Source organism: Capricornis sumatraensis, chromosome 14 (genome assembly GCF_032405125.1).
Source record: "Capricornis sumatraensis isolate serow.1 chromosome 14, serow.2, whole genome shotgun sequence".
Taxonomy (NCBI): domain Eukaryota; kingdom Metazoa; phylum Chordata; class Mammalia; order Artiodactyla; family Bovidae; genus Capricornis; species Capricornis sumatraensis.
The window spans coordinates 71404758-71423884 of NC_091082.1; the positions used below are offsets into that span (position 1 = coordinate 71404758).

The following is a 19127-nucleotide window of genomic DNA, read 5'->3' on the forward strand; positions in this document are numbered from 1 at the left end:
GGACAGGGAGGCCTGGCGTGCTGCAGTTCATGGTGTCGCAAAGAGTCGGACACAACTGAGTGACTGAACTGGTACTACTATCTGGAGATTCCCAAGTACAGGAATTAGTTATATTTTAAAGAGAAAATTACTCTGTTGTGTCCGACTCTTTGTGACCCTCTGGACTGTACAGGCCAGAATACTGGAGTGGGTACCTTTCCCTTCTCCAGAGGATCTTCCCAACCCAGGAATTGAGCCAGGTTCTCCTGCATTGCAGGCAGATTCTTTAACAACTAAGCTATGATGGTACCATTTTTGATAAGGATGAACATTTCCTTATAAGCTGATAACCTGACTATAAGCACTTTATTGACAGACATACTTTTTTCATTTTTTTAAAATGAGAAATGTATCTGGTGGTCATTCTACTACCTACCACCTATCATGGCTCAGAGGTAAAGAATCCGCCTGCAATGCAGGAGTCACGAATGCAATCCCTGGGTTGGGAAGATCCCCTGGAGGAGGAAATAGCAACCCACTCCAGTATTCTTGCCGGGGAAACCCCATGGACAGAGGAACTACAGTCCATGGGGTTGCAAGAATTGGACACGACTTAGCATCTAAACCACCACCACCACCACCACCACCACCACCATCTGTCACAGAGATATGGGGAGTTACAGTTTGGTTTGAGTCTTCTAAAATGCCGTTTGTAAAGAAACATGGATCTGACTTAACGTTTTGGCCAACAGCCTGTGACTGCAATGGCCGATCTCAGGAATGCTTCTTTGACCCTGAACTATACCGTTCCACGGGCCATGGGGGCCACTGTACCAACTGCCAGGACAACACAGACGGCGCCAAGTGTGAGAGGTGCCGGGAGAATTTCTTCCGCCTTGGGAACAGGGAAGCCTGCTCTCCCTGCCACTGTAGTCCTGTTGGTAAGTGACAGCCAGGGGCTGCTTCAGCCTGATGGGTTGGGAGATAAAATAAGCATTTCCTGTATCCCCAGGAAATAAAACTTTGTTTCCTTAGGATTCTCACAGGTTAAATGTAGAAGAGGGAATATTGTTATAATGTGTAAATGATGTGGCATCAGCCTGAATTCTCTTTAACCAGATGGAGCGTTTAGATGATTTTCTGGTGTGTATAAAACTGGGATTGGCCTGAGTAATGGTTTTATAAATAATTAGCAATAAGATCATTGAGACCATTTGAATTTGACTGTAAAAGTTTGGTTAGCTGCTCCGTGAGTTCTTCCTTAATGATTTTGTTTAGTCTAACCTCTTTGGAGGGCTAAACTCCTGCAGCATGTTGCTGTGTGTTCAGAGGAGCTGAGAGCTCTTAGTCTGTTCTACTTTTCCAGGAGTTTGAACTTTATTTGCCGTTCCTGCCTGTGTATACTTAAATTCTAGACACAGGCCCTAAGGAGCCTGTGCTTGTCCAAAATGACTGATTTCACATGCAGTTTATCATGGGTACAGAGTTATTTGTTAGTATTTTTCAATAATTATGAGTAGATTCATCTTAGGGTGTATGTCTGGAAAGTTTAAATGTCATAGTTTAAAGGGATATGGTTTTGAGGGAGTTCTGTTTTAAAATTTGATCTTTATTCTCTTAGTTACCATCTAGACCCTGAACACCAATCTACATACTGAATTTCAAGCATTGTTTTTAGTTACCAGTTTTCTTTCTTTGAGACATTAGTTTTACTTTCCTATCTGGTGGTTGACATTGAGTGCTTTGTATTTCAGGTTCCCTCAGTACGCAGTGTGATAGCTATGGCAGATGTAGCTGTAAGCCAGGAGTGATGGGGGACAAGTGTGACCGTTGCCAGCCTGGGTACCATTCTCTCACTGAGGCTGGGTGCAGGTAAGATTTTCTAAGGGGGCGGAATCTAATTGTAGCTGATTCTTAGTAATAGATCTTGTAGCTTATCTGCAGCCATATAGACATTTCCCCCCCATAATAATTATCACCAAGATTTAAGGCTTCTAGCTGTAATGATGATCCAGGATTGTTTTGTACAGAGATGAAGCAGTTTTTAATGTCTAAATGTGATGAGTGTCCTTGACTGAAATAAAATCCAAATACAAAGATGACTTTAGGATTAATTTTGCTTTTTATGTATTTTTTTTTTAATCTATTAACATGTAAAACAAACGAATGTCTTAGAGCGAAATTTCTTTATCCTCTTATTTCATCATTTCACTCCGGTTTCCATCCAACAGGCCATGCTCTTGCAATCCTTCTGGCAGCATAGATGAATGTAATGTTGAAACAGGAAGATGTGTTTGCAAAGACAATGTTGAAGGCTTCAATTGTGAGAGGTAGCTCATTCTTTCTCTGGCTGCGTTGTATCTTCTCTCATATTTCAGATACAAAAAAATACCTGGTTGTATCTTAATCTCTTTCAGATGCAAACCTGGATTTTTTAATCTGGAATCATCTAACCCTAGAGGGTGCACCCCTTGCTTCTGCTTTGGGCATTCCTCCGTGTGCACAAATGCCGTTGGCTACAGCGTTTATTCTATAACCTCTACCTTTGAGACTGGTAAAGTAGACCTTTCCTTCTGTCCCCTAGAATTTTGAGCCTAGGCTTACAGTATTAAAAAAGTCGGTAACTCTTTGAAGACTTTTTGAGACTATCAACACTTTTTCTTTTAATGTATGTGATTTTTGTTTGGCTTTTTTTTTTTTTTTTGGCTTTTAATTTAATGAAAACATATACAGATGGTTTTAGAATTTACCTGGGAGTATAAATGTTATATAAAATAAAGAAAAATATAGCTTCAGAGTTATAGCATATATAGGTACTGTTACAGCCTCCATTTACTCAAAAACTTCCATTGATGACTTTATGTTTTGTGGAATATCGAGGAACTGAATTCAGGATGTTTGCAAGGTAATGGCACTTGTGTTTTTTTCCTCTGCTTGTAGATGAAGATGGGTGGCGTGCAGAACAAAGGGATGGCTCTGAAGCATCATTTGAGTGGTCCTCTGAGAGGCAGGATATTGCCGTCATCTCAGACAGCTACTTTCCTAGGTACTTCATCGCCCCTGGTAAGTAAGGCTAGGAAGCCGTGTGGTGTGGTATGTGATTGTGTTTATTCCTGACCTCACGGTATTGCTCACCATTGTGTCTGCCTTCCAGCGAAGTTCTTGGGCAAGCAGGTGTTGAGTTATGGTCAGAATTTCTCCTTCTCCTTCCGCGTGGACAGGCGAGACACTCGCCTCTCGGCAGAAGACCTAGTGCTTGAAGGAGCTGGCCTAAGAGTGTCTGTGCCCTTGATCGCTCAGGGCAATTCCTATCCAAGTGAGACCACTGTGAAATACGTCTTCAGGTGAGACAGTTTGGTTTATAAAATCTGACTTGACCAGAATTACAAAAGTGGTTTCTTTATCTAAGCGCCTCAGGCCTCAAGGTATGTATTAAAGAAAAACTTTGGTGTTCTCGACGTGACTTTGTAAAAGGGAACTTTTCCCTTGATTACCTGTACCTTTTCCAGCGGTATGGTCATCTCTGACGTGGTTAGACTGGCAGAGTAGTGCATCGCGGGTGGCATGGATGACTAAGAAATACTTTCTCAGCACCTAGAATTGTCCTTACAGAGGTTAATGTGCCCCCTCCTTTTTCTCTAGGCTCCATGAAGCGACAGATTACCCTTGGAGGCCTACTCTTACCCCTTTTGAATTTCAGAAACTCCTGAACAATTTGACCTCTATCAAGATTCGTGGGACATACAGTGAGAGAAGTAAGTTATGATATAATTAAGATAATCATTTAAGATGATGATTAGGAAAAAGGATCCAGAATCAAAAGGTTATCTCTAAAGTCCTAATATTATAAACTTGATCCTAAAGAAGTGGTATAATAAATTTCCTCATCATACATGGATTGTGTAAAAATAATGCATTTTGAAACATCTCTTAAGGACCTGGAGAAAATTAGCCAAAAATTAGTAATGGTGTTGTCTTATAATGGATAAGCCTATTGAGGTTACATGATATATATAATTAGATTTTTCTAAGAATCCCAATATAATTCTACTGGCTCACATTCCATAACCTCCATTTCTTTTTACTTCTTCCTATGTAATTATCAAACCCTTTTAACTAAACCAATTATCAAGCCCTTTTAGCTAAACGAAAAGCTAAAATTTACTGAATGAACATTTGTTATAATTTTAGATAAACAAAGCTGTTTTTAAGTGTGCCTTTAAATTGTTTTCCTAAAATTTTTTAGAATGAGGACCTGTTTCTGTAGAAAGGTAGAGCTTGCTGGGGGAGAGGAAACAGGGCATTGGTGTGGCATCGGCAGTGGCATCAGCAGCTTGGTTGTGTTGATTTTTGAGGTGCTTGCATGAATAGCCAAATGAAAATGTATTATAAGTAGTTAGAAATATGGATGGGACTTAGTTGGGACTGGAAATGTAGAATCAGAGCTGTCAACGTGTGGGCAGCAATTTTTAAACTTGGAAATATGACAAAAAATGTAGGAAGAGAAAAGAAGCAATCCTGGAAACATGGTTATTTAAGGACCATGATCTGAGACTCAAGAGAAAAAAAGAATTTTAAGGAAGAGGAACAGTTAACAGATTGAGAAAGACAGTACAATTGGATTTTGTTATTTGGCAACTAAAGAGTCATTGGTGACTTTTTATTTTAAGAGAAGTGTTGAAACCAGTTAGATTGCAGTGATTTAATTAAGTAAATTAAATCACAAGTACATTTGAAGATGAAGAAGTAAAATATTATTCTTTTCAGAAGTTCAGCTTTAAAGGGAGGAAAAGAGATTATAATTTGGGACTAGGGACAGATTGAAGGAAGAATACTTTTAGGATGGGGAGACTTAACAATATTTGGAGTTGGAAGCACTTTAACAGTGGAGATGTCTTTCATGATCTAATGTTGAAAAAACCCGTAAGTATATTAAAAGTTAAACTAAGTTCACAGCAAAAATAAGAGATGTCCTTTAGCTTCAGGTTGTCAGTTTCTATATAAACAAGTGATATTTCATAACATGGGGAGATACACTTAAAAGATAAGACTGTATAAGAGATAGAAGTGGAATGAAAATTAAAGGGAAACTTGCTGGTATAATAAAAACTTGACCCTTCCATAGGGTGTTCCTTTTGAGCCTGTCACATTCACTGTTTGAGCTAAGCCAGTATAAGGCTTTCTCTATTTTTATTTTCTTTTGAAAACAAGAAAGTGTTATGATATATGGTGTAATGGCGTAATGGCTTTGGAATAATTATGTTTGTCAAAGTAGCCTTGATTATTCGAACTTGTTTAATTATATTTGCTATTTTATGCAGGGCAAAACATATAGTTGCGTGGTCCTTATTGACAGGTGCTTTCCCTGCTTTCTAACCCTTAAACTCTATGATCAGTGCCTGCTTTTGTGGCAAAAGAACAAAAACATGGCTTCGTGGCTGTAGCCTTAAACTCTTCCTGTTCCCACGTTCTTCCTTCTGTCTTTTCTTGCCCCAGATCATTGCCCAGTGCCTTTCGTTTTTCACATTGGTGGTTGGGTGTGTGTGCTAAGTCACTTCAGTCATGTCCCACTCTTTGCGACTCTATGGACTGCAGCCCGCCAGGCTTCTCTGTCCATGGGATTTCCTAGGCGAGAATATTGGAGTCGGTTACCGTTTCCTTCTGGGGATCTGATTGGGAGAACTGTAATATTGAAATCTCTCTGTGCGTGTATGTGTGTATAAGTGTGTGTGTGTGTTTAAAAAATAAAAGTTTGATATACTGCCATTCCAGATACTTAGCACCAGGTACCTGGAGAAGGCAATGGCACCCCACTCCTGTACTCTTGCCTGGACAAATCCCATGGGTGGAGGAGCCTGGTAGGCTACAGTCCATAGGGTCGCTAAGAGTCAAAAATGACTGAGCGACTTCACTTTCACTTTTCACTTTCATGCATTGGAGAAGGAAATTGCAACCCACTCCAGTGTTTTTGCCTGGAGAATCCCAGGGACAGGGGAGCCTGGTGGGCTGAAGTCTATGGGGTCGCACCGAGTCGGACACAACTGAAGCGACTTAGCAGCAGCAGCACCAGGTACCACATAATTGCTCTAAGTTGTATTTTCTAGTTATCTTCTCCAGTAGATTAATTAAACTAATGGTTGGCTGTCTCTAAAATTTTGAGTCTGGTTATCCTTTAGCGCTGATGACTTTTCATGAAGTTTTGGAAAACGGAAGCCAGTCCACTGATTCTCTTTCCCCCCACCACACACAGGTGCTGGCTATTTGGATGATGTCACCCTGGCAAGCGCTCGTCCTGGGCCCGGGGTCCCCGCAACTTGGGTGGAGTCCTGCACATGTCCCGTGGGATACGGAGGGCAGTTTTGTGAGCTGTGCCTCTCAGGTTACCGGAGAGAAACCCCAAGCCTTGGCCCCTACAGTCCCTGTGTGCTCTGCACCTGCAATGGGCACAGCGAGACCTGCGACCCGGAGACAGGTGAGAGGATGACCTCTGGGGACTGCTAGAGCTAAATTCTCTTCAGCAGGCGGGTCAGAAATGCCCACTGTCTTGTTTGCTTGGACGCTTGCCTGTCTTCTCACACCTGCTCTCCAAATAGGTGTTTGTAACTGCAGAGACAACACGGCCGGGCCGCACTGTGAGAAGTGCAGCGATGGCTACTATGGCGATTCGACTGCGGGCACCTCCTTTGATTGCCAGCCCTGTCCGTGCCCTGGGGGCTCCAGCTGTGCTGTTGTCCCTAAGACCCAGGAGGTGGTGTGCACCAACTGTCCTACAGGAACTACCGGTGAGTCGGCTCTCCCACAGGAGCGCTTGGGAAAGAAGGGCTTAGGAAGTTTTTAGGATTTTCTGGTTTGGTTCCATGACTGGTTTTCCCAGCAGCAAAAGTTTTGTTGGAAACAGGTTTATTATGGATTCATAAAATGCATATCTGATATTAATAATAGCTGACATAATATATTTATGGCCAGGTGCTTTTCTAAGCACTTTAACATTTACTGCCTCATTAATCCTCGCAACCCTCTGAGATAGCTTCTTGTATTATCCTCAGGTTGTTGCTATTTAGTCACCAAGTCATGTCCGACTCTTTTGTGAATCCATGGACTGTAGCCCACCAGGCTCCTCTGTCTGTGGGATTCTCCAGGCAAGAATAGTGGAATGGGTTGCCATTTCCTCCTCCAGGGGATCTTCCTGACCCAAGGCTCCAACTCAAGTCTCCTGCATTGGCAGGCAGATTCTTTACCACTCAGCCACCAATATTTATTTGGTTGCGTCGGGTCCTAGTTTCCCTGACTAGGGATCGAATCCATGTCCTTGGCATTGCAAGGCAGGTTTTTAACCACTGGACAGACGGCGAAGTAAAATTATTTGGGATGCTTATAGAAAGATGGAATATCATAGGAGATTTTAGAAAATGTTATATTAGTCACTAATTAAATGCTTCTCACAGAATATTTGTGAAATATACAGCTGACCCTTGAACTGTATGGATTCAAGGTTCAAATCACAGGTTTGAACTGCATGGGTCCATTTACATGCAGATTTTTTTCAGTAGTAAATACTGCAGTGCTACAGTCCATGGTTGGCTGGATCCTTGGACGTGGAATTGTGAGTACGGAGGAGCCACATGAGGTGGGGGCTGGAATTTCAGAATGTATTTGGATTTCTGACTGTGCAGGGCAGCAGTCAGGCAACCGCCGACTCCTTGCATTGTTCAAGGGTCAACTGCATTTGTTTTGTGAGGTATCACCTGGATTGAAGGAAATGATCTATAGCAATTCTTGAGGATGTTAATTAGAATATAGAAGTCTGTGTGAAACTAGCACAAAACCTTTTAAAAAATATATATATTATCACTGTTTATTTTCCTACATTCTGGTTTGCTTTTTATAGCGCTTTTTAGCTGCTTGATATTTTTATGTGTATTCATTTGTTTATTGCTTATCTCCCCCTTCCATCCCCAGAGTTAAGATCCTTGAAGCAGGGACTTTGCTCTGTTTTATTCACCTTTGTATCCCTAACACCCAAAATAGTGTTTGGCACATGTATTTGTTGAATGAATGCGAGTATTTATTAAATAAATGAATGGAGGTTGCAGATGCAAAGTGAGATGTTCCTCATTTAGAAGACTGTTGGAGAATGGAATAACTGATGATAGCCACTGAGATCTTCGTGCATGATTCACTTCTGCATTTAATACTTAAAACGATCTTTTCAGCTAAATTAATAATACTAATTTTTTTTCAACAAAATTGTTTGAGTGCATGGCTTTGGGATTATGAAGATGAATAAAGGAGGGTCCCTACTCTCCAGGGTCTAAAAGTGGAGGGAAGTACAGGGATCATTTTCATACAGTGTTAGTTCAGATAAAGAAATGCACTCAAGAATGCTAAAGGAGAAAAAAGACACCTCTCCGGGTACCGGCAGGATAATAAGAGAAGTCTATAAATTGCCCAAGTCATGTAGGTAGTACACCCTGGATTTGAACCTACATCCTAGACTCTGAAACAAAGGGGCGGGCTAGCTAAAGCTTTGGAGGATATTTTGCAACGAGAGCTTTGAAGGGCTACCATGTAGCTCTGTTTTGACTTTTCTAAAAGATTTTTCAATTGAGTTTTATTCAAGGCAGGTTTTAAGACATTTGAATGTGTCTCTCTGGCTGCGTCGGGCCTTAGTTGTGGCACAGGGCGGCTTGCATTGGAGTGCGCGGGTTTCTCCCTGGCCGCGATGTGCGCGGGTTTCTCTGTGGCCGCAGTGTGCGCGGGTTTCTCCGTGACCGCGGTGTGCGCGGGTTTCTCCCTGGCCGCGGTGTGCGTGGGCTTGGTGGTTGCCGCACCAGGGGCTTAGTTGCCCCACAGAATGTAGGGTCTTAGTTCCCTAACCAGGGGTCAGACCTGTGTCCCCTGCCCTGGGAGGCAGATTCTTAACCACTGGACCACCAGGGAAGTCCCTAAGACGTTTAAAATATGGATCATATCTAAACTAGCTAAATTAACTGATGAAAAAGCAGAACTGAAGTACTGTCTTAATCCTACGCTGGAGAAGGAGCTTGTGTCTGGAAACTGTTGTATTTACCTCAGAGGCAAAAGAGCCCCTAGCTTCCCATCCCCTTTTAACATCCTGTTTTTTCACGCCCTGCCTGCCCCCCCCTCCCCGCCCCCCCCCCCCCCCCCCCAGCTAGACCTTCTGTTGCCTCATCAGTGGTCCGTTTGCCAGATGCAGGGGGCAGTTTTCTGTCCTTACCTGACCTGGAGTTTCAGCAACACTGGATACTGCTGACTGCTCCCTTTGCTCCAGGTTCTGCTCTTGCCTTTTGTGACTCTTCCCTCCCCTTGGTTTTCTTCTCTTCTTTTGGGTCTCCCTTTGAGCACTTCTGTTTCTCAGCCTGGGGTTTTCTTGTCAACTTTATCTGTATGCTCTCCTTAGGTGAGCACCTCTCACCTTTAGGCTTCAAAAGCCCCTCCTTGCCTACAGCTGGAAAATCCTTGCTTTCACCCCTGACCTTGCTCTCTTGAGGGCCAGCTACCTGCTTGCTGTCTCTACCTGAATGGTGGGTAGGGAGCCTTCCGTCGGCCCCTCCATATCCACTCTCTGCGCTGCCCCACCCTGCTGAGACCTGTGTGCGCTGCGTCACACGGCCCCCCTCCGCTTGGTGGGAAGCACATGGGAGATCCGAGGAAAAGAGGATGAGGGCAGAGTATGTATTCCAAGGCCCCGTGTCTGAAGCGTCTCTCGACTCTTGGCAGGTGACCTTCTCCAAACAGCTCTTTCTGATAAAGTTAGAAACTGTTAGGTTCTGGTAACTGCTCACCCGCTGAGGTCAAGGTTATGGACCCCTGTGTTACTATCCCAAGTACTACACTGTACTTGAGGTGTCTCAGCACTCTCCCCTGCCTTCTGTAGATGCTGTCTTTATTAACTCTGCTCCAGTGTTGCTAGTTTGAAGGTGCCAGAATATTTTCTATTGTGACTTTGAATCAGACAGCCAAAGGAATCTCACATTTAAGCAAATCCAAGCTAGGTCTTTGATCGTCTCCAATTCTGACTCTGTTCCTTCCCTGGTCTTTATCTCCATTCACCTGTTTGCTCAAGCTAAAACCCTAGGCTTATCCTTGATTCTTCTTTCTTTCATTTCCCAGGAGTCAGCCAGAAGGTGTTAGTCTCTCAAATCTGACCACTCTTTACCACTTTCACTGGTAACCACCCTGTTCTACACCATCGTCATCTCTCACCTGAGATCGCCTCCTAATTTGCCACCATGCTCCACTCTGCTCTCCTACAGCCCATTCCCCAGGCAGCAGCCAGAATAATACTTTTAAAATGTAAATCAGATCTCATCACTTAGAAACTGCACCCCCCCCCCAATAGTATCTCACTGCACTTTAATTTAAACTCAGTTTCCTTACTGTGCCCTACATGGCTGCTGTTACTGCTTCCACAAGCTCATCTTGCTTTTCTGGAACATTCTTCCCTTGAATATTATCATGCTTTAGTTCCTTGTGTCTCTTCATTGTCATCCCAAATATCTCCTCTTAGAGAGGAACCATCCGATATGAAGTAGCCCTTGACCTGTCTCTCTCATCATATTTTCTGTTTTAACTTTTTTAGGCATGTCAGTATCTGATGTGGTCTTGTTTATTTGATTGTGAACTCATCTCCCTCAGGGGCAGCACAAGCCTTGTGAGAGCAGAGACCTCATCCACCCTGTTCTCCACATCATCCTGGACAACCCTAGAACAGTCTGTACGTGATAGATGCTCAGGCAGTATTAATGGGATGAGTAAATGAACAAACCTCTATTTCTCCAAAAACAGTTTAGGCTAATTTAGGTCCAGTTGGCTACAAAGATACCACAAACATAACTTGAGCTAATAATGGTGGGCAAGTGGAAAAGGAAGGATCAGGAGCAGTGAGTTTAATGCCGTGGAAAAGAGCCTTGAGTACTGGCTCTGTCTCTTTTACAGAGAGACATAGTTAGTTAGTTCCTTGGTTGTGGGCAAATTTCTTAGCCTGTCTGTTTCTTTCTCCATAATAAGAATGAGTAGCAAATGAGGATCTCTGAGGTCTCTCCTGTGCCGGCTGACACTGCTCAAACAAGGATTAGTAGATGCCTTTTATGTTTTAAGAAAATGATCCTGCCAAACCAGTTGTATGGGGCTTCCCTGGTGGCTCAACTGGTAAAGAATCTGCCTACAATGCAAGAGACCCAGATTCGATCACTGGGTCAGGAAGACCCTCTAGAGAAGGGAATGGCAACCCACTCCAGTATTCTTGCCTGAAGAATTCCATAGACAGAGGAGCCTGGTGAGCTATAGTCCATGGGGTTGCAAAGTCAGACATGACTGAGTGACTGTCACTTTTTCAGCTCTGTTGTATGAGGAATGAAGGATATGAAGAGGCATTTTCAGGGACTTCCCAGTGGTTCAGTGGTAAAGAATCTGCCTTCTGACGCAAAAGACATGGGTTCAGTCCCTGATTGGGACACTCAGTCCCACATACTACAGGGCAACTAAGCCTGTTCATTGCAACTAGAGAGTCCGTGCGCCACAGCAAAAGATCCAGTGTGCTGCAGCTGAGACCCAGCACATCCAAATAAACAAACAAGCATTTTTTAAAAACCATGTTTAAAAAAATGTCATCTTTCAGTTTTCTCAGTATTATTGACAAAAGCAGACACAGGTGAATGTGCCAACCCTTGGGGCTGGAAAGGTTAGTAAAGCCTCATTCACACTCTTAGGGCATGATTTCAGTTAATCCTCAAAACAGCTGGAGAAGGAGGCAAACCGGGTGCTGTATTTCTGAAGAAATGGAGATGTGTCCAGGTCACCCCAGTGGCCGGGCACCATGCCAGAGCTGCAGCCCAGGTCGTCTTCTCTCCTAGGCTGATGCCATGTCCATGGCATCGTGTAGCATTGCGCCTGGTGGTTCCTCCAGACTGTCTGTAACCAGTGGCACTAGAAACATCTAAGGCCTTTCTCTCATAACATCAGATTGTCTCACACGCAGGTAAACGATGTGAGCTCTGTGATGATGGCTACTTTGGAGACCCGCTGGGTAGTAACGGCCCCGTGAGGCTTTGCCGCCTGTGCCAGTGCAATGACAACATCGATCCCAATGCGGTTGGGAATTGCAACCGCCTGACGGGAGAATGCCTGAAGTGCATCTATAACACGGCCGGCTTCTACTGTGACCGGTGCAAAGATGGATTTTTTGGAAACCCCCTGGCTCCCAATCCAGCAGACAAATGCAAAGGTAACCAGCCATCGGCCAGATCCTCTCACAGTTACACTTGCTCATCCTGCGCGTCACTGTACGGTCTCTTTAAATATTTACAGTTGTCTGGTCTAATGCAGCGCTGTTCCATAGAGGTATAGTGTGAACCACTTAACGTAATTTAAGTTATTCTAGTAGATAGAGTACAATAAAGAGAAGCAGGTAAAGTTAATTTTAACATTGTATTTTATTTGACGTGTCTAACGTATTATCATCTCAGCAACTAATCAATAAAAAATAGTTGAGATGTACGTTCTTTTTTTTTCCACACGGCTTCTTCAAAGTCAAGTGTGTGTTTCACGTTGACAGCGCATCTCCGTTCAGTGACTGGTGGCTGCTGTATTGGACAGCACAAGTCAAAAGACTCTATTTGTGTCGTTTACGCTTGACGGCTCCTCTCGGGTGATGTGTCTCTTTTGCTGTCTGTGTCCTCCTGCCGTAGCCTGTGACTGCAATCCCTACGGGACAGTGAAGCAGCAGAACAGCTGTAACCCCGTGACCGGGCAGTGCGAGTGTCTGCCCCACGTGAGTGGCCGGGACTGCGGTGCTTGTGACCCCGGATTCTACAACCTGCAGAGCGGGCAGGGCTGTGAGAGGTACAGTGATGGGTGCCTTTGGTGCGGGCAACCTTGGCTTTTTTTTAATTGTGACAGGTGAATTTTTGTAAGTTATATTTCACAGTTGGTTTGGCTTTGTTCGGGAGTTATTTGAGTGCCTGAAACAGGCAAGGCAACCTTTAGAGGTGATGCTGGAGAGCTGTAATGAAGTAATGAGAGCAGAGGGTGGAGGCAGTGGCACCAGCTGTGTCAGCGTCACCTGAGCAACATTTTTTTAAAAAAATGCAAATTATAAGGTCCTTTCTGAGACATTTGGAATCAGAACTTCTGGGCTTACAGAGCAAAGCTCCAGCCCAGCGCCCATGCAGTGCCAGATTGGAGAGCCATGGAAAGTGGTTTTAGTAGTGGAACAGCAGTATTTGTGTGGGTTAGGTTAGAAAAAGAAGATCTTAGTAGAGCTCATGAAAATTACTGGAACCTCAGGAACCTTAACATCTGTCATCATTAAAACATTCTGTTTTCTGATACAAAATTGCATCAGTCCTGTGCTGAAAGGAAAAAAAAGAAAGGTTTGCTTAAAGTCTGTTTTTCTTACCCAAGAATTGTATGTGTTCATTTATTAGGTGTGACTGCCACGCTTTGGGTTCCACCAACGGACAGTGTGACATCCACAGTGGCCAGTGTGAGTGCCAGCCTGGCATCACCGGTCAGCACTGTGAGCGCTGCGAGGTCAACCACTTTGGGTTTGGACCCGAAGGCTGCAAACGTAAGGGGCGTGGGTGGCATAGACGTCTTCAGTCCCCTCTCATCCCCGTTAGAACTGTGAATCCAAAACGTTTTACCAGTCTCCTTGTAGGCCCACAGCTCACAGTCAGGGCCATACGCAAGTCCTCAGAGATGCTTTACAGAAACATGATCCATTTCTAAAACTCAGAGGACCGAAAGCCTCTCTGGTTTCTTAGCAACCACCCAACTCATGTCTTCTTTTATAGTGTTTCTGATCCTTCCTTTTTGGGGTCTTTCATATTTCCAAGTGATTACCCTTTGATTACCGAGCCGCCTCCTGTGCTTAATGAAACTTTTTAATTGATCACATTCTCCGTGCAGATGATGAAGCTGTGAGGGACTCTGCTCAGACGTGTTTGTTGACTTACTGACTGCAGTTGCTTCCCACCCTTGGGGCCCTTTTGGTGCGCTTACACGTCCACATCTGCTGCTCTTTGGCATAAACACTTGCCTGGAATTAGGCCGCAGAACAGTTTGGGTTTTTGCTTTCTGAATTCCTTCGTTTCTCCTGTGGAATGCGGCATAGGTCATTGACTCCGTTCAGAGAACAACATGAGTAAACAAACTACAAAATAATGGAAAATCAGCACTAGCATTTGGGTGTTCTAGTTCCTTAGAGAAAGAAAAAATTAAACAGTTGGAGAGATGAAGGTAGAGGTGAATTCTTGGAAGTGCACGAAAAGGGCACTTTCTGTAATGGACTGATTTCTACTTCATAGACTAATTTGTATAATTATTCAGTCATAGGAAATGTGCCCCCTCCCAAAGATGCTCACTTTACTTTAAAATTTACTGTTGTTTTAAAAATGTCTGTCTTCTCTGCTGAGCAGGCATAACCATTTAAATTCTCCTAAATCAGCCTGTTTTTCACAAAGCGTCTACTTCTAATGATAGTACAGTTGGCTTATTGATATCACTCTGAGCTTAAAGAAAATGCACTCTTCCGTTCTTTTCCTTATTATGCACCCTTTCCCCTTTATTCTGCAGCCTGTGACTGTCATCCTGAGGGCTCTGTTTCCCTCCAGTGCAAGGACAATGGTCGCTGTGAATGCAGAGAAGGCTTTGTGGGGAATCGCTGTGACCAGTGTGAAGAGAACTATTTCTACAATCGGTCTTGGCCTGGCTGCCAGGAATGTCCAGCTTGTTACCGGCTGGTGAAGGATAAGGTCAGCTGTCAACAGTGCATGCGTTCATTCAATTCAGCAGACGTTGAATGGGCACTTCCTATGCTCTCAGCTCTAGAGAAAATATGGTGAACCAGATAGATCCAGCCTTTGTTCTCAAGGGCTCAAGTGCCGACTGGGAGACACATAATAAAAATTAAAGAATTACTAACTGAGATAAGTACAAGAAAGAATGCAGAGAATAACTGGGGAGAACTACTTTCTATAAAGCCTCTGTGGAAATTCACTTAAGGTGAGATCTTAAGGATAAGAAAGATCAAGCTAAAGGAGAAGTGATGGGTAGGCTGTTTCAGGAAGAAGGAACGTGGGGTACAGTGGCCTCGAAGCTCGAGGGTATCTGGATCCTGCTGAATGAAGAGGGAATGGTTTGTGATAAGACTGGAGAGGTCGTTAGAGACTGCTTATGTTGCACCATGTTGACCAGAGTAAGAAATTCAGATTTTATTCAAAATCCAATGGGAGTGCGCTGAAGAGTTTTAAGCTGGAAAATTCAGTTTATACTTCAAGAACAGTCTGCTGCATGCAGTTGGATGGTTAGGAATAGGGCAAAAGGGAAAGCCTAGACTGAATTAGATCAATATGTGTGTTGAGCAAGGCAGGATATAAGAGAGGGTCAGGATAGGGAAAGAGAAGAATCAAGGATGGATCTTGGGTTGTTTTGCTTAAGGTAGTTGGAGGCACTCCTTATTGAGATGGAGATGATTCAGAGAATACATATTTAAGAGAAAAAAAATCAAGGGTATAGTTTTGGATATTACATTGAGAATACCTGTCAGAGAGCCAAGTGGCGGTATCAGGAAAGTAATCTTAAACAAGAGAGAGCGATCAGAACTGGAGAATCGTCAGTGTGCAGAGTTTAAAGTCAGCGGGATCAGCCTGACAGTTTTTCTTTTGAAACCAGAGAAATGAGGAATAACTACTCCTGTTATCTGCTTGAAAGTTTATATACGTGGAGTATGTAGACCTCCACACTTAGAGAGCACTGCTTTGATTATTGTTTCTGCAGGTTGTGCAGTCAGGTTCTGCAGGAATGTTTATGCAGGCTGCCTTTCCCTTTTCCTTTTTCATCCTGTTTAGGTTGCTGATCATCGAGCCAAACTCCGGGAGTTAGAGAACCTCATTGCAAACCTTGGAACTGGGGATGAGATGGTGACAGATCAAGCCTTTGAGGATAGGCTAAAGGAAGCAGAGAGGGAAGTTACTGACCTCCTTCGTGAAGCCCAGGATGTCAAAGGTACACAAAGTGAAACAAGTGGGTAATTTCTGCGAGGTGGGCTGTCCTTAAATGTGGCTCTTAGTTCAAGGGTAAATAGTATGGTTTTATAAAATCCTTTCTCAGTTTTTAAACTATGTTTAGAATATGAATGATTTCATTTTTTAAACATGTAGAAAAGAACCTGTGAATGTTTTAAGATACACTAGGCAGAAGTAATTCTCCCATTACATCAGACATGGTTAGATGTTAAAACGCAAGCATTTTGTAAATCCTTGGATCAAGGTGCTCACCATTGGTCTGAGGGTTTTCTCCATCATTGAAATCCAGGTGCTTGCCAGATACTCACAGTAAGTGTGCATTAATGTTAATACACTTGGGGCCGAAGTGATCAACTTCCCTGTTGACTCCATTTCCACTATGAGTTAGAGAAGTCTTCTGGTCAGGGTACAGGTCAACGAAAACTAAATATGTTGCTTATTTTCTGTTGTAAATGTCCCTAAAGTTTTATAAAATGATTGAAGTGTAGAAGGAAGAAATTGGATGTGTCTGGTTTGAGCAAGTTTGTTTAATTTTTGTAGGACAGTCCAGAAATTGTTCTATGAGGTAAATTTTTAGAAATGGAAAAATGAAATGTGGAAAACATGTTTTTTGTTTCAGTTAAGTCTTAAACCTAGATTAAGAAGAATTTATAGGTTTCCTGTTCTGTATAAATAATGGTGGGGGTTTTTTTTAGAATGTTCATTTTTCAAATTTTGACACGTTTTTCCATTAACATATTCTCCTGTAACAACAAATTCATATCTATCCTGCCATGTCCATTGAAGAGTTGAATGTGGAGTGGTCATTCTTAAGTGCCGGATCAGCCACCTAAGAGGTGGGGTGTGGCACACAGCTCTGGTGCCAACACCTCGAGCTCAGTCAAGTGGCAAGAAAGCGAGGTCGGCCAGCATTGCCACTCATCCAGGCTCCACACCTTGGTGTAGCCGCAGCCCATCGGGCTCTTTTCAGCCAAAATGACTGTAGCCTTTCCTCTGCCCACGCAGGTGATTCTGTGGGACGATGTGCTAATAGGAGCTGTGGCCACCACACTTGCCCCTGAGCCGCCCGAGGGATGGGGAGCATAATGCGTTCCTGCTTCTGCTAGCTTTGGGAGCCACCAGAGTGAGGCTGGGGTTTAAAATCCACTCCCACTAAGTCCTGGCTCATGGAGTTCCTGGCTGACCTTTCCCACTTAGGTTCAAACTAGCCAAGAATAAGAATGTCTTCATAATGATTTATCCTTTCAGACTCTCCCTAAGTATTCATTTGTAGCTTAAACTTGTGTTTATTCTTCAGTTTTGAAAGGAGATTATGCGGTACAAGTGGACACTTGGAATTAGAGGGCTTTGAAGTGATCCACTTAGGTTATCTCTTCCCTTTTTTGGGGGGATACTATTGTTTCTCTAAAGAACAGGCCGAAGAGATTGATAGGTTACCTTCTCGGAGTTTGAAATGGAAAGGGCTTCTTAGCTTCATTGGGTGCTTCCTAAAGCTAAGTGATTCTCCATAATTTCAACTTGTTTTTTATTTTGTGTTTTGTTAAAAAGCTTTGGATCGTCAAGAATTGTTTAAGCAATATCTGAACAGGGTCATTCTGTAGTTCGATGAGTGTTTTGCAGTCTACCAGCTTTGCATGTGTATTGATTGGGTGACCCTGCTTCCAAGATGCTGTTTTCCAAGGCTGTATTCCTTTGTTGATCTTGACTTCAACTTCTCACCTCTTGTACATACCTTGGAAAATTCAGATGCCAACACTAGCATCATGCAGAATCAAGCACTGGTCAGTTTGAATAAGATTGACTTAATGGTTTCTGTATATTAATATAACCTCATGATGTGAGAATTTTAATAATGTCAGAATTATCTTTGTATGGGCTTATATTTGTTTCTTGATTGATGAGGGTACAGCTATGTGGTTTAAATCGAATGGGCAAAATTAAGAAAGAACAATTCAAAGAACTATTCAAAAGCAGAGATCAGTCTGAAATTACGTGGATGTGTGGGGTGGCGGCAAGAGTCTACTTAGATTGAAATTTTAAAAACGAATTTAAGGTGCTGTATTTCAACTTCTGTTTCAAACTGAGTGTTCTGCTAGTTTAGAAAACTGTGCAGCTCTCGGGTGTGGTAGTGCTTTTACTAGCACTGTATTTTTATTCAGTCTTGCATGTGCTGGAGTGTCAAAATCTTCGCTTCATTAGGTATGTTTTGAGTGTCTTCTCTTTGCCAGTCATTGTGTAAGACTGGGATGCCATGTGGAGTAAGAAAGGAGGGGCTTGTTGTCAAGTGGGAGAGATGGTGTGTTCCTCTCCAGTTAAACACAATCGGAGACCATGGTTGAACGTAACAGTGGCCGTACTGCTGGGCACAGTGAGGACTGACCAGCTGCGCTGCTGGCTTCGGGAAACTTGTCAGAAAGATGCTGTATTTGGAAGCGTGATGAGAAGCAGTGCCTCAGGTTTCATATGAGATGATATGTCCCCCCCTTCAGATAATTTATGAACTTTCTTCTGCACTGCTATTGCAGATGTAGACCAAAATTTGATGGATCGCCTCCAGAGAGTGAATAACACCTTATTCAGCCAAATTAGCCGTTTACAGAATATCCGGAATACCATTGAAGAGACCGGAAACTTGGCTGAACAAGCGCGTTCCCGGGTCGAAAGCACAGAGCAGTTGATTGAAATCGCATCCAGAGAACTTGAGAAAGCAAAGGTTGCCATCGCCAATGTGGTGAGTGAGTGGGACAGTCTGAGGTGGGAGGGGGGCCCCTTTGGTCATTGACAGCAAGCCTTTTACTGGTAGTGGAGTGCTTCCTCTGATAAACTGATGCCTTGTATCTTTTTCTTTGTCTCTAAACATGGAGGAAGAAAGCCACATTGCTCATAGTTGCCATGAAATAGTTAGCCCAAACTGAATTAAAACCGAAGGACATCTGGGTCGTGTCTCTTGTTTTGGTCCTTCTAGGCAATTTAAGCTTTCTTTATTCTCTGCTGAAAATAGAAATAATAATCTGTAGTCAAGGATGCTGATATTAACTGAAGATCTCTTAAACGAAGAGGCATTCATTCTCTAAATAATACTGATAAAAAGTTAGTTTT

General features: G+C 43.2%; 1 protein-coding gene across 1 annotated transcript in view; it reads left to right on the plus strand.

Moving 5' to 3' along the window:
- Positions 1-19127, plus strand: part of LAMC1 (laminin subunit gamma 1) — a 119058-nt gene that overhangs the window by 84299 nt on the left and 15632 nt on the right. Inside the window, exons 5-19 of the mRNA XM_068986299.1 lie at positions 732-920; positions 1734-1851; positions 2211-2309; positions 2397-2533; positions 2920-3042; positions 3134-3323; positions 3622-3734; positions 6230-6451; positions 6573-6761; positions 11981-12226; positions 12690-12843; positions 13428-13570; positions 14578-14756; positions 15852-16008; positions 18554-18759. Of these exons, the coding sequence (XP_068842400.1) occupies positions 732-920; positions 1734-1851; positions 2211-2309; positions 2397-2533; positions 2920-3042; positions 3134-3323; positions 3622-3734; positions 6230-6451; positions 6573-6761; positions 11981-12226; positions 12690-12843; positions 13428-13570; positions 14578-14756; positions 15852-16008; positions 18554-18759 (2465 nt within the window). The remainder of the gene's footprint in view (positions 1-731; positions 921-1733; positions 1852-2210; positions 2310-2396; positions 2534-2919; positions 3043-3133; positions 3324-3621; positions 3735-6229; positions 6452-6572; positions 6762-11980; positions 12227-12689; positions 12844-13427; positions 13571-14577; positions 14757-15851; positions 16009-18553; positions 18760-19127) is intronic.